This window comes from Cucurbita maxima, unplaced genomic scaffold (genome assembly GCF_002738345.1).
Source record: "Cucurbita maxima cultivar Rimu unplaced genomic scaffold, Cmax_1.0 Cma_Scf00047, whole genome shotgun sequence".
Classification (NCBI taxonomy): Eukaryota; Viridiplantae; Streptophyta; class Magnoliopsida; order Cucurbitales; family Cucurbitaceae; genus Cucurbita; species Cucurbita maxima.
The window spans coordinates 1,076,327-1,088,814 of record NW_019272063.1 but is presented as its reverse complement, the minus strand read 5'-3'; the positions used below and the strand labels follow the sequence as shown (position 1 = coordinate 1,088,814).

General features: G+C 37.5%; 4 protein-coding genes and 2 long non-coding RNA genes across 9 annotated transcripts; 2 read left to right on the top strand and 4 right to left on the bottom strand.

Moving 5' to 3' along the window:
* Positions 1-779: 779 nt before the first annotated feature.
* On the bottom strand, positions 780-1,433 carry LOC111470722 (pectinesterase-like; the record flags this gene model as incomplete). Its single annotated transcript, XM_023116312.1, has 2 exons — positions 1,289-1,433; positions 780-1,213 (listed from the first exon to the last, which is right to left on the bottom strand). Coding segments are annotated over exons 1-2 (579 nt in total), but the record flags the coding sequence as incomplete, so codon positions are not given.
* Positions 1,434-1,898: 465 nt separating this feature from the next.
* LOC111470721 (putative pectinesterase/pectinesterase inhibitor 28) lies at positions 1,899-2,503 on the bottom strand. The gene has a single exon (XM_023116311.1). It carries the CDS (start codon positions 2,481-2,483, stop codon positions 1,899-1,901), a length of 585 nt encoding a protein of 194 aa, XP_022972079.1. The 5' UTR covers positions 2,484-2,503.
* Positions 2,504-4,667: 2,164 nt separating this feature from the next.
* Positions 4,668-6,304, top strand: LOC111470806 (exopolygalacturonase-like). Its single transcript, XM_023116434.1, has 5 exons — positions 4,668-4,871; positions 4,947-5,261; positions 5,340-5,629; positions 5,725-5,950; positions 6,023-6,304. Exons 1-5 carry the CDS (start codon positions 4,668-4,670, stop codon positions 6,257-6,259), a joined length of 1,272 nt encoding a protein of 423 aa, XP_022972202.1. The 3' UTR covers positions 6,260-6,304.
* A 596-nt stretch (positions 6,305-6,900) lies between these two features.
* On the bottom strand, positions 6,901-8,329 carry LOC111470867. The gene is made up of 2 exons (XR_002715126.1): positions 7,766-8,329; positions 6,901-7,258 (listed from the first exon to the last, which is right to left on the bottom strand). It is a non-coding gene; the product is annotated as an uncharacterized LOC111470867 (long non-coding RNA).
* On the top strand, positions 7,736-9,586 carry LOC111470865 (exopolygalacturonase-like). The gene is made up of 4 exons (XM_023116517.1): positions 7,736-8,047; positions 8,234-8,523; positions 8,688-8,919; positions 9,350-9,586. Exons 1-4 carry the CDS (start codon positions 7,736-7,738, stop codon positions 9,572-9,574), a joined length of 1,059 nt encoding a protein of 352 aa, XP_022972285.1. The 3' UTR covers positions 9,575-9,586.
* LOC111470866 lies at positions 8,433-12,428 on the bottom strand. 4 transcript variants are annotated; one of them, XR_002715123.1, is made up of 6 exons: positions 12,249-12,428; positions 12,033-12,104; positions 11,064-11,190; positions 10,076-10,946; positions 9,404-9,525; positions 8,456-8,544 (listed from the first exon to the last, which is right to left on the bottom strand). It is a non-coding gene; the product is annotated as an uncharacterized LOC111470866 (long non-coding RNA). The 4 variants fall into 4 exon arrangements; XR_002715122.1 differs by lacking the exon at positions 11,064-11,190; XR_002715124.1 differs by lacking the exons at positions 10,076-10,946; positions 11,064-11,190 and having other exon boundaries at positions 8,433-8,544; positions 9,404-9,556.
* Between the last annotated feature and the right edge of the window lie 60 nt (positions 12,429-12,488).

Here is a 12,488-nt window from a genome sequence, read left to right as displayed (position 1 = left end):
GCTCACCGTCAATTCTACCGAGATTGCACAATCTTCGGTACCGTTGATTGATTAACGCTGATTTTTCATCGCTACAATGTTTAGGATTGATAATGGGACCTTTAACTTTTGTCATGATGATCGTTAATGCATAACAATTTAATCGGTATAATAATTTAGTCTCTCCAGCAAAATAATTTTATTTTAAAAAATTATTATAACATATTTTAAACTAAAGATCTTTTGCGTATTAAAATTTAAAAATTAAATATCTTACTAACAAAAAAAGAAAAAAAAATCTTAAAATGAGCTCATTGTTTTATTCAAAATCTTAAAATGAGCAATAAATTAATGTTTTTATACATAATTGTCGAGAATTCTAGGAGTTCTATTCCCTTGATTTTAGATCGTTGCCATGCCCGAATAGTAAGGAACTCCAGTGCGCCTAATCCAGGGATTACCACGAATAAACAACCCAGGGGTGAAATCAATGGCATGCTTTGGTGTGATTTGTTTAATTCCCCTCCACTTAACTCTATTTTGTTTTGCTGCACCAGGTCCTCTGTTATCAAATTCTGTGTAAAACAAAGTCTTGAGAGCAAAATCGCCCTCCCATGGAACCAGGTCCTCTGTTATCAAATTCTGTGTAAAACAAAGTCTTGAGAGCAAAATCGCCCTCCCATGGAAGCCACCCTTCAGGTTGGATCAAGTCGTCAATTTGGCATTGCATGATGATGGTTCTTGAATACTGCTTCCATGGGCGGCCAAGGTAGGTCTTGAAGACATGGCGGACGCATGATGATGGTTCTTGAATACTGCTTCCATGGGCGGCCAAGGTAGGTCTTGAAGACATGGCGGACGGGGAAGAAGCCAGGGTCAGAAGAGATGGCGCAATTTTGGAGGACGATACCAGTGGGCTCTTTCCTCTCGAGCCGACCTTGAGCAGTGACGATGCATTTTTGATTCTCCATTGGCTTCCTCACAAATATCTTACAATTCTGTAAGATGACAGCAGCATTGCCAAAGATGAAATCAATGGTACCAGTGATGGTGCAATCTCGAAAGAATTGACGATGAGCATGGGTGTAGAGAGTATCTTGATAGCCGTCCATTCTACAATTGTAGAAGATTGACATGTCTGATTGAACTCGGAGTGCCACAGCCTGGTGTTTCTCAGGCCCAGCAGAGTTCTCGAACCACAAGTCTTTTCCAATGAAGTTGGTTCCAACCGCCGCTGTTAAGAATATGAAATGTTAAATTCATTTTTTGAATTTGTATGAACATGATAATAAACTAGATGGTAACTTACCAAAGGTAGCAGTTTTGAATGTGGATGTTCCATCCTTGAAGTTCTTGCCGGCCGTGATCTTGGTCTTGGTAGGACCATCTCCAATCATCATGACCCAGGTCCTTGAAGTTCTTGCCGGCCGTGATCTTGGTCTTGGTAGGACCATCTCCAATCATCATGACCCAGGTCATTGTTTTGTCCACCATTACTTGCTCTTGGTAAACTCCTTCCTTGACATAAATCACAAAGGTTTTATTGCTCTTCCTTGGGACATCTTGAAGGGCTTGAGTTATTGTCTTGTACTTTCCACTTCCGTCTTTTATTGCTCTTCCTTGGGACATCTTGAAGGGCTTGAGTTATTGTCTTGTACTTTCCACTTCCGTCTTTAGCCACCACCACATTTGCCCTAATCTTGGCACCAGTGGCTTGGAGTAGCCCTCGCCTGTCATTGACCCAAGATGGCTCTTCCTCTTCATCTTCTTCATCGAGCTCTTTTGCTCGGAGTTGTCGCCCTGTTTCTGGCAGCCCGAGCGCCTTCCACAAAGAGCTCACAAGAGATGTAACCTCACCCACCATCACAAGTCCATTAGCGGTCATTTCTTTTGACGTCTTCAACAAATTCGTCATCTTTTCACCAGTATCGCCAGTAACATTCTCGAAAGCATCCAAACAAGTTTCTTGATAAATTCGTCATCTTTTCACCAGTATCGCCAGTAACATTCTCGAAAGCATCCAAACAAGTTTCTTGATATGTCAACGCACCACTCAACCAAATCCTAAGATTCTTAAGATAATTATCCACCCTATTTAAACTAAAACTATCAGTGATTTGATCAAACGTAGTTAAAAGATCATCAATTGCATAATCTATGAGCTCGTCACAAGTATCAATGGCTTCTTTCGCCATGGGGTCGGTGGCGGCTTGTTTCAAAGTGGGGGAATTTGCAATTGCCGCTTTGAGCTGCTCAATAGCAAAATGGAACCCTGCCTTGATCAACTCACGTGGGTCTTTTGAGTCAACATTGGACTTCACCAGGGCTTCTTCGCAAGTTTCACGATAAGTAGTGGGCTCACATATAGTCTTAATGGCAACATTAGAGGACCCAGAGTCCTCTCCTGCGCCACTTGCACCATTAACCAAGGCAACCAAAAACAGAGACAACAACCCAACCAGGGCAACTTTATTGTTCTTGCATCCACCGCCGTCATACGCCATGTTTCTTCGCTACAAATCTCGAGCTATTTTTTTTGCTTTTTTTTTTGTTTTGTTTTGTTTTGTTGGATAATAGAAAATGGGAAGTTGTTGCCTTGATTCCTTCGGTTCAACAAATGACTTGTTTTTATATGAGAAAATTTTAACTGAATTTCAAAATTATAGTAAATATTGTTAGAGTTGGAGCATTATGGACCAATCATTTTCACTTTATTTTTTAAATAAAATTTTTGCTTTTCTAAAGTTAGGATTAATTTAGTTAATTTTGGCTAGGTTTGTGGTAAAAATCGTGATTACGTTAATTATTTAAATTAACCCATATTTAGTTAATTTTGGCTAGGTTTGTGGTAAAAATCGTGATTACGTTAATTATTTAAATTAACCCATTTTTTGAGTAATTATTAATTATTTAATTAGAAGTTAGTTAACTCAGCTAAAATTGATATAAAAATTGATGATTTAAAGGTAAAAATACAATTTATTAGTAAATAAGTCCAAAGGTTTTGTTGTAATAAATAAATTTTAATAATGATCATTAAATGAATTTTGCTATTTTCTATTAAAATTTACATTTTATTTTTTGAAAAAAAAACTCGACAAAGGTAAAAACAATATTGATGTGACCACTACTTAAGTATCGTAGGGTATTGAATCAAGCCTCGACTTACGTATAGTGTCATGGCAACTTGTAAGGATCTCACTAAGATAAGTCGATAAGTAGTGGGCTCACATAGAGTCCTATGATCGACCGAGGAGGAGACGAGTTGCTCCGAGTCAACCACAACCGAGACGGGTTGCTCCAAGTCAGCCACAACCTATAATAACGACTCAACCTCCACGAAAGGTGGCTGACCCATCGCCAACTATTCGTTAGAGGTGTACATTCAACCCGACAACTCGGACCAACCCAACTCGAATTATTGGGGTTCAGTTGGGTTGGGTTATCATTTCGAGTTAGATTGGGTTAATTTTTCTGAACCCGAACTGATTCAATTCAATTTTGGGCTCATGGGACAAAAACCTTCCTTTACAGGAGAGTCAAGACTATTCATTCGAGTTTCATCCTCTCCCTACTGACTCATTCACCTTTTCCTGATTGAAGGAGGTAAAAGAAAAGAGAATGAATTGAAAGAAGAATAAAATGATGGATTCTTTCTCCTGTCTTCACCCCTGAACCGTAAACTATCTATCAGCTTTTCTCCCTACTCATTCTGCTGAACCTAACTCAAGATGAATTAGACTGATTTCATTCACCTTTACAGTCGGTAAAGCATACATATTCTTTCAAGTTGAACCAAATAATAAAATATATTAAGAACCTTAGCATACTTCTCTTCCAAATTGCTAACCCAGCTTCTCTAGAATTATTCTCGCACAAGTTCGACTCTAGTTCTATAGTATTTTTTATTTATTTTGTTAGGTATAGTTCATTTTTATTATTTTTTAATTTCGTGATTGGATCTATCCTCATATTTTCCTTACCAAAATAATTATTTTTATTGTTTTTTAATTTCGCGATCTATTCTTATATTTTCCTTACTAATGTAATCAATTCGTCGATATTTTCGACAACCCAACCTGAATAGAGAGGGTTGGTCTATATTTTCCTTACCTTTAAGGTAATCAATTCTCAAGAAGTGTCGATATTTCCGACAACCCAACTTGAATAGAGAGGGTTGGTCCAAAAAAATCTCTCAAACCTAACCAGACCATGTAAACTCTATTGTGGGTCAAGAGAAAGGTCACTGACCACGCTAAGAAAATAGAGATGACCTAACGGTAAAGGTTAAGGGACAGCTGTTTGTTTATAAAAATGTATATTATAAGCTTAGTTACTGTGTTTGCCATAAAAACATCAGGTTTCACTATCATTTTCGATAGTTCAATCTTATGTTGGACAAGGACAAATGATACTAAACAATTTCAATATCAACACATAAACAAAGTTGTTTTTGATGTTTGGTGAAGCTTGAAAATGGCCACCAATTTAGTTTTTCAAGTAGAAAGGCCTAAATTAAAGGGAAAAAATTCACTAATTTTAAGCCCTTTCCCTTCAAACAAGCTATAAAATAACCCAACATGTAAACACAACATCATTCCAATTCTATTTCTTAGCCTCCATTTGGAGGCTTCTTGATCATAAAATAAATAAACCCAATAAATTTTTTTCCCTTTGGGTGAGCTTCGATGAATTCTTCTTCGAAACTACCCGTCCTTCTCTGGTTGTTCTTAGCATCATTCGTTGCTGCCGAGGCAAAGGTGCTCATTGGACCGAGCACACCCGACCCCTTTTCATCAATTAATCTAGACAGTATTAGACATCGAAAGGAAGTCGTGTTTAACGTGCTTAGTTTCGGTGCCAAATTCAGTAGCACCAAAGACAACACTCAAGTAATTGTTAAGCATGTTTGTTACTGTCGTTGTCGTCGTTGTCGTTGTCGTGTTTAATGATGTCTTTTTTGGTAGACTTTCATGAAGACATGGGTTGCCGCTTGTCGCTCCAAGCAAGCGGCTAGAGTTGTTATTCCCAGTGGTGTGTTTTTGATCAATCAAATTGCTTTCGCTGGGCCTTGTCGGAACACAGAACCAATTGTCGTTCAAATTGATGCCACGTTAAAAGGTGGCGTTGACGTCAGCCAATACGTCTCAGCTGAATGGATATTGTTCGAGAAAATCAATGGTTTGATAGTGACTGGACGAGGTACATTGGATGGACAAGGTAGTGAGGTTTGGAAGTACAATGATTGCCATGTGAATGAAAATTGTCAGAAGCTCCCAGTTGTAAGTACAAACATGTTTTTTTTTTTTTTTGTCGGGTCGATTATTCAGTCTCATTCTTTTTTCATTCTTTGTTTTTAGAGTTTAAAACTTAATGGCATCCGACACGGACTCGTGAAAGGCCTCACTTCCCTTAACAGTAAAGGGAATCACATGTTCATCACGAATTCTGAAAATATTAGGGTTCGAAAGCTACACCTGATCGCACCAGATGATAGTCCGAACACTGATGGTATACATCTTAGTCGCTCCACTAAGGTGAGAATTACAAAATCTACCATTGCTACGGGTGACGACTGTATCTCTGTCGGTAGAGGATCGATGAACGTTGTTATCGACCAAATCAAATGCGGGCCAGGACATGGTATCAGGTAATGAAAAAAGAAATATAACGTGATTTTTGTTCTTGTTTAGCTATGTAATATTGCATACAACGTGATGATCAACAAGGGTTCTACTATGACAGTATTGGTAGCCTCGGGAAGTACCCAAATGAGGAGGACGTGCGGGGTATTATCGTTAGGAACTGCACGTTAACTAACACTGACAATGGGCTTAGAATCAAAACATGGGCAGACTCGCCCCCGAGTGCAGCGGTAGGCATACTATTCCAAGACATCAATTTGATCAATGTGAAGAACCCGATTATCATCGACCAACAGTACAGCTGCTCAAAAGTTTGCAAAAAGCCGGTTCGTTATCGTTTTTGGTTTCTCAATCAAACTTAACCTGCTTCTAACGTGATTTTATTGGATACGATGCAGCCATCACGAGTCCGAATCAGCGATGTTCATTTCGTTAATATAAAAGGAACAACAATCTCTCCAGTAGCAGTTAAACTGGTATGCAGCAAGCGGTTCCCATGCCAAAACATTGAGATGTCCAACGTAAATATGAAGTACAGTGGGCGTCCGAACGACAAAGCGTTGCCGTTTAGGTCAGATTGTACAAATGCAAAAGTAGGCTATAGAGGTCTGCAATTTCCAGCCCCCTGCAAGTGATCATAGTCCTCAAGCTGCAGTTGAAGCTTCTTTTTTGCCTTTTTTTTTTTTTTTTTTTTTTTTTTTTTTTTTTTGTTTTTTTTTGTAGCTTAATGTAACATGACATGATTCAATTGGCATGTCTGATGTTTTTGAGTCTAATTCTAAATGCACAAAATTCTTTTCAAAACTAGGTCTTGTATGTGTCAAACTAACCTAAAGTATCTCAATCGAGTTATCTAAGGAATATTATTGCTTATGCACCAAGAAAGATCCTCAATAGCTCATATCGATGGGAAAGTTTGGCCCCTCGATGTCGTTTTTTGTCACCTATGACCCTAGTTTACTCTAGGGATAACATACTAATCTTCCTCAAGAGCTCACATCAAGTTTGACACTTCGATTGGCTCTTTGCCACTTGGAGTTGTAGTATGTTCGCTCATTAAAGCGATACGTATGATAGGTTCAGAACGTCGTGAGACAATTTGATCCATATCAGGTACTTTAACCTAGTATGAGAGGTCCGTGTGGTGGTGTACTAGGCGTTTAGTATTTAAACTCTTTTTTAGTAACTCTTTTTTTAATAAATTTCATAATTAAGGAGAATTACCCTCCTTAAACAATCCGTCACAGCTTAATACAAGGCTTAAAAACTGAATAAAGAGATGGTAATCCAGAATTAAATTAGATACGACCAGAAACGAACCAGTCCAAGTAATTAATTAATCGTAATTACTTCAGTTAAGAATTCATTAGAATATAAATGGCCAATTATCGCCATTTTCTTGGTGAGGAGAATCTCAAAATTCTCAAAAACCATGAAGCTTTCATCTCTGGTAATCTTCTATTTTCTTCTGGCTGTTTCTGTATCTGGACGTAATTTCTCGCCGGAACCAGCACTGGAATCTGCTGCCGGTTCATGGGATTTTCTTCTTCTGCCACCGGACATGGCGGAGCCCCCCGGCGGAGATCCATGGAGGGGACTGGCAGTTTTTGATGTAACTGATTATGGGGCAATTGCTGATGGCAAGACAGAGAACAGCTTGGTAATTAGAAACAATTTCTATCTTCTATTTTATTTTTTAAGAAAAATATTATAACCTTAATATTGAGTAAATTTAGACTAATTTCATTGAAATTTACCTCTGAATATGATTAAATGTGACTTTAGAACTAAATTAGAAAATTACTCATTAATTAACCAATAAATTATACCAAACTAAAGTAATAATAAAGTCAAAATTGAGCATGCAAAATTTTAAATGTAGCCAGAAAGTCAAACAAATTAAAAGAAAAGAGTACTGGTCCTTCAATAAAATGGTCAAACCTAGTTAACAAATATTAAAATTTCAACTAGGTATATATTTTAATTAATAAAAATGAAATTTTAACGTACTAATTTCATCAAAATCAAATATTTAAAAAGGACTATTAATATTGCATTTTTTTTTTAAATTATAAAAACTAAATTTTAATTCTCTGTTGCTATAGGCATTCATGGGGGCGTGGGAGGATGCATGTGCTTACAGAGGAAGCTCCACCTTTTTAATACCAGAGGGCAGCTTCTTCCTTGCCCAAGTGTTATTTTCAGGCCCTTGTTTCGGTGATCTCTCTCCCAAAGTCATCATTTTAGGCACTTTGATTGCTCCCACCACCCTCACCGCCGACGTTTGGATCTACTTCAAGTCCCTCCGCCAGCTCACCATCACCGGCAACATCGGATCCGGCATTCTCGACGGCCAGGGTGCTGAAACCTGGTTGTATGGTTTCAACTGCCGCCATCGCTTGAGTTGTGGCATTTTCACCACAGTAAGTATGAACAAGTTAAAAAATGAATCAGAGGGTAAATTTAAAAAGTTGAAAATTCACCTTTTTTGTGGAATTTTCTATCTGAATTTGCTGTGATCATCTGCTTCTCTCCCATCAAAGACACCAAAGCTTTAACCATTTTTACACATTTCCATACATTGATGCAAGTTTCCCTTATATGAGCAGTCTTTGAAGCTGAGTGATGTGTCAAATGCGACAGTGAGCAATATTAGCCTTGTGAACAGCAAGGGCTTTCATGTAGCCCTTAATGGGTGTGACAATATTCATCTTTCTGGGTTCAAGATTACAGCTCCTTGGAATAGTCAGAACACTGATGGCATTCATATCAGTCAGTCCACCAATATCAACATCACAGCCTCCGACATCAGTGTTGGCGACGACTGTGTTTCCATCGGACCTGGTAGCATCAACGTGTCGGTTTCTAACGTTATATGTGGTCCTGGTCATGGAATCAGGTATCGTATCTACCATCATTTCTAGCATCACAATTCAACTTTGCATCTCACTATTAATTGTATATACATCATTTACACTTACAATAGTATTGAAACATTTAGTAAAAGTAGAAGAGCATTAAAATGGTAATAGTTTTGAATGTGTTTGATATGGAATAATGCAGTGTGGGGAGTCTAGGGAGGTACAGGGAGGAGAAGGATGTGATGGGAATAAGAGTAGAGAATTGCACCATAAAAGACACTCAAAATGGAGTGAGGGTAAAGACATGGCCAGGAGAAGATCACGCAAGCAAAGCTACCAATTTGACATTTCAAAACATTGTGATGTTCAATGTCTCAAATCCCATTATCATAGATCAACAGTATTGTCCTAACCATTTTTGTGACATAAAAGAGGTAAATACTTGTAATAGAATCCCTGCACTTTCAACTTCTTATTGTCTCATTATAATTTAGTTCCTTCACTTTAAAAATTGTGATCCTAGTTGTAACCTTATTGACAAAACATTGACATGACATGTTTATAGGATAAATTTTGGTTGATTTGACTCGATGTGACAAAGTAGAAATAACTCTGGCACAGATGCATGTTTACAGGATAGAAAGAACTCTTTCCTAAACAAAAATTATTTTCTACCTCAAACTATCATAGTTATTAGCCAAAAATAATCTACAGTTGAGCTTCAATTTATTCCTTCCCGGAAAAACACTTTTATGTTGCTCAATTTCGACAAATCCACACAATGGTCGATTTAAAAAGCTTACGTGCTAAATTTATTCTTCAACAGAAAAGTATGCTAAATGGTGTTTTTTTTTTTTTTTTCAGTCATCAGGTGTGAAGCTGAGTAACATCAATATTAAAAACATAAGTGGCACTTACAACTCTGAATTTGCAGTAAATCTGCAATGCAGCTCAGCCATGCCTTGTGAGAACGTTCAGCTTTCTTACATCAATCTCACTGCCATTGAGCCACCAGAAACTGATGACATTGGCCGCTTCAACTGCAAGGGATCTCTCAATAACTTCTCCATCCTTAATTCAACATTTTAAGTTCATTACTCGATAAACAACAGTGCTTCCATGCATACTATTTGGTTATAGTTTACAAGCCTTCTGGAGTTTAGAATAAGGTTTAACTTCAGTGCATTTGTAACATTTTTCATTTTCTAGAGGTAGATTTTGATATAGATATAGTGTTGTGAGAGGCATTTATGTTGCAACTAGTGAAAAGGAAAGTTCAACTTGAGCATAGCTCAAGTGGTTGAGACATATACCTCCTCAATCAAGAGGTCAAAAGTTTGAAGCTTCACTCTACATGTTTTTACCTAAAAAGAAAAAGAAACTAGTGAAGGAAAATGAGAGTGAATTTCAACATTTTTCGTTGGTTTTTTCTTTTCCTCTTCTCTATATGCCTTTATTTTCATTCACAATTGGTTTACATTCAACCATCAGCCATGTCAAATCAAAACATGAGCGTGAAAGTCTGCAAAGTGAAGAGTAGTTCATATTAGTCCACAAAATTTCTTCTATAGAGGTCTCATTTGGTCTTACAACGAGGAGAAGGTGCATTGCAGCAGGTTCAAGCTGAGGAAGCACTCTCTAGAGAAGGTCTAGAGGAACAAGGAAGGCAGAATGAAGGGACTGCACACTTTTTCTTTTCTCCCAATCTTATTGGTGGAAAGATGTATTACTTGCTTACCAGAGTCCAAATTTGCATTCTTTGTGAGGCAAAAAAATGGGGGAAGCTTCATTAATCACCTCCAAGAGTCTTCTAATCTAAGCTTCTCCTTTTCTTCTTCATGAAGGTTCCCCCTTTTGCCAAAATATTCTGTGATCTATTCGTTGAGGTTTAAGAAAACCCCGTTGCAGAGCAGCTTTGTTCTCGGAATACCGCATAAAAGTTGGAGGTTGCAATGCTAGAGGGATATCGCCCAGCCGAGAGTCTTGCCAAAATTTTGTTCTTCTTCCATCTCCAACCAAAATGCTAGTAGGATCTACCAAAATGTTACTTCGGATATATTCCACCAAGGACCTCTCCGGCACCTTCCAATTTTCTGTATAGCGAACCATCAAACTCATCAGTTTCATATATAACCACTTTGGTCCACAATTCAAGCAGCTCATTTGAATACCTCCATCACCTCTTTGAAATGGGCCTAAAGAAATAAAGGTGATTGAAAAGGTTTCCGAGACCCAAACGTCCATGATCTAATGGCTTATAAAGGAAGGATAGATAAAACCAAGAATAGAAATAGGCAATTTTCAGCTTTGTACCATCCCAACTGAATAGCAGTTAACTCCACTCTTTTGGCCTCAATATTGATTCCACAATCTGATGATCTTTTCCAATTAATTTTCAAACCAGCTGCAGCTTCAAAAGCTCTAAGTATAAAAAATAAGTCCTAAATTGAAAGTCCTTATCCTAACAAAAAATGAGAAAAAAAAGAAATACAATGTCACATCTGCAAACTGATAGTAAATAATAAAACTCAATCAACTCAGTCAAAGACATTTGCAAGGTCTAGTTTTAAGATCCAACCTTTTTTTTTTTTCCTTCCTCTATTGCAAATAGGATCGAAGATTTTTCTTCCTCTAAAAAAAGCATTTTGAGCAGGACAAATAGTCAAAGGACATCAAATCTTTCAAATAGTGCCTTGGAAAGGATCCTATACATTGAAGTGAAAGGGCTAACGGTCAATAATCGTTGTCCATCAGTGAAAAGGCTAATGTTTCCCTTGAGACATGAATTGACGTGCCCTTGTCAAAAAGCTTGACCAAGTTAACAAAATCAGATTTTAGTAAACAGAAATTTTTTCTCCCGGTGCCTTTTTTGTCCTTCTAATTCTTCTAAAGGTCTTATCAATCATTCTCTCTTACTTTAAGTATCAGTCTCGAATCAATATTCTTGGGAACGAAGCTCTGAGAATTTTCTTTCTTGTATAATTTTCAGGACACTACAAATTCTTGAGTTCTAAATACATCGAGACCATTCCATAGAGTCTATATTTCTGTCAAGCAAAGATTGGGTTGGATTATCTCTCATTATGGACCATGTGAACATCTCATAATCCAGAGGAATTTCAAAAAAGTTTCAATTCAGCTATCGATCAATTAAACTTATTCATACCAAGAATGTTTCTTCCTGAGACCATCGAACCTTAACAATAGCCAAATAAGGATCTGATTCCTTTCTTTGCAGTAAGAAGGCACATAAATATGCGATATTCAAGCTTCCTTTCCATCTCCAAATTTAATTATAGAATATTCTCCTTAAATAATGAACTTTACTTACTTCCGTGTTCATTCCAAAGGGGCATGGATATGGCAAGCCTCACAGATGTTTGAACACTACTACTAACGCTAATGTTTGGAAGCAACTATTACATTAAGGCAACCAATTTTCCAATGCAACCAATATTTCACATAACAACTATATAAGGCAATCAACACTTGGATATTCGTTCATGTTATTATGTTCTTCTAGTTCAAGCAACACTTGAATATTTACCTTCGCCAAAACTTCCTGGTAACGAAAAAATATGCGCCTACAACTTGCATCAAGTTCATTCCTTCCATGTCACTGCATTGTGGAAAGCTCCCATATTATGATTCCGTAACTATAAATATCACATCTATACAAGACATCCAAGTGAATTTGTTTTAGCAAGAAAAAATTTGAATAAATCATTGATTTTAGTCCAAACAGGAGATGTGAAAATCTTACTTTTCATGGTAAGCTTCATTTGTTAGCACCTCCGAAGCCATCAACTCAACCTGAATGATAATATCAAAACAAAAGAGATTGGAATCGTCGCACATGAAGTAGCAGGTTCGATTAGGGTTAGGATAGAGAGAAAGAGGGCCGAGAGAGAGACAAACGCTGGTGGAGTACTATCGGAAAACGAAGTCGGAACTCGTAAAGAAGAAGAAATGGCGGAACCAGAATTTATACCGTAAGAACAGG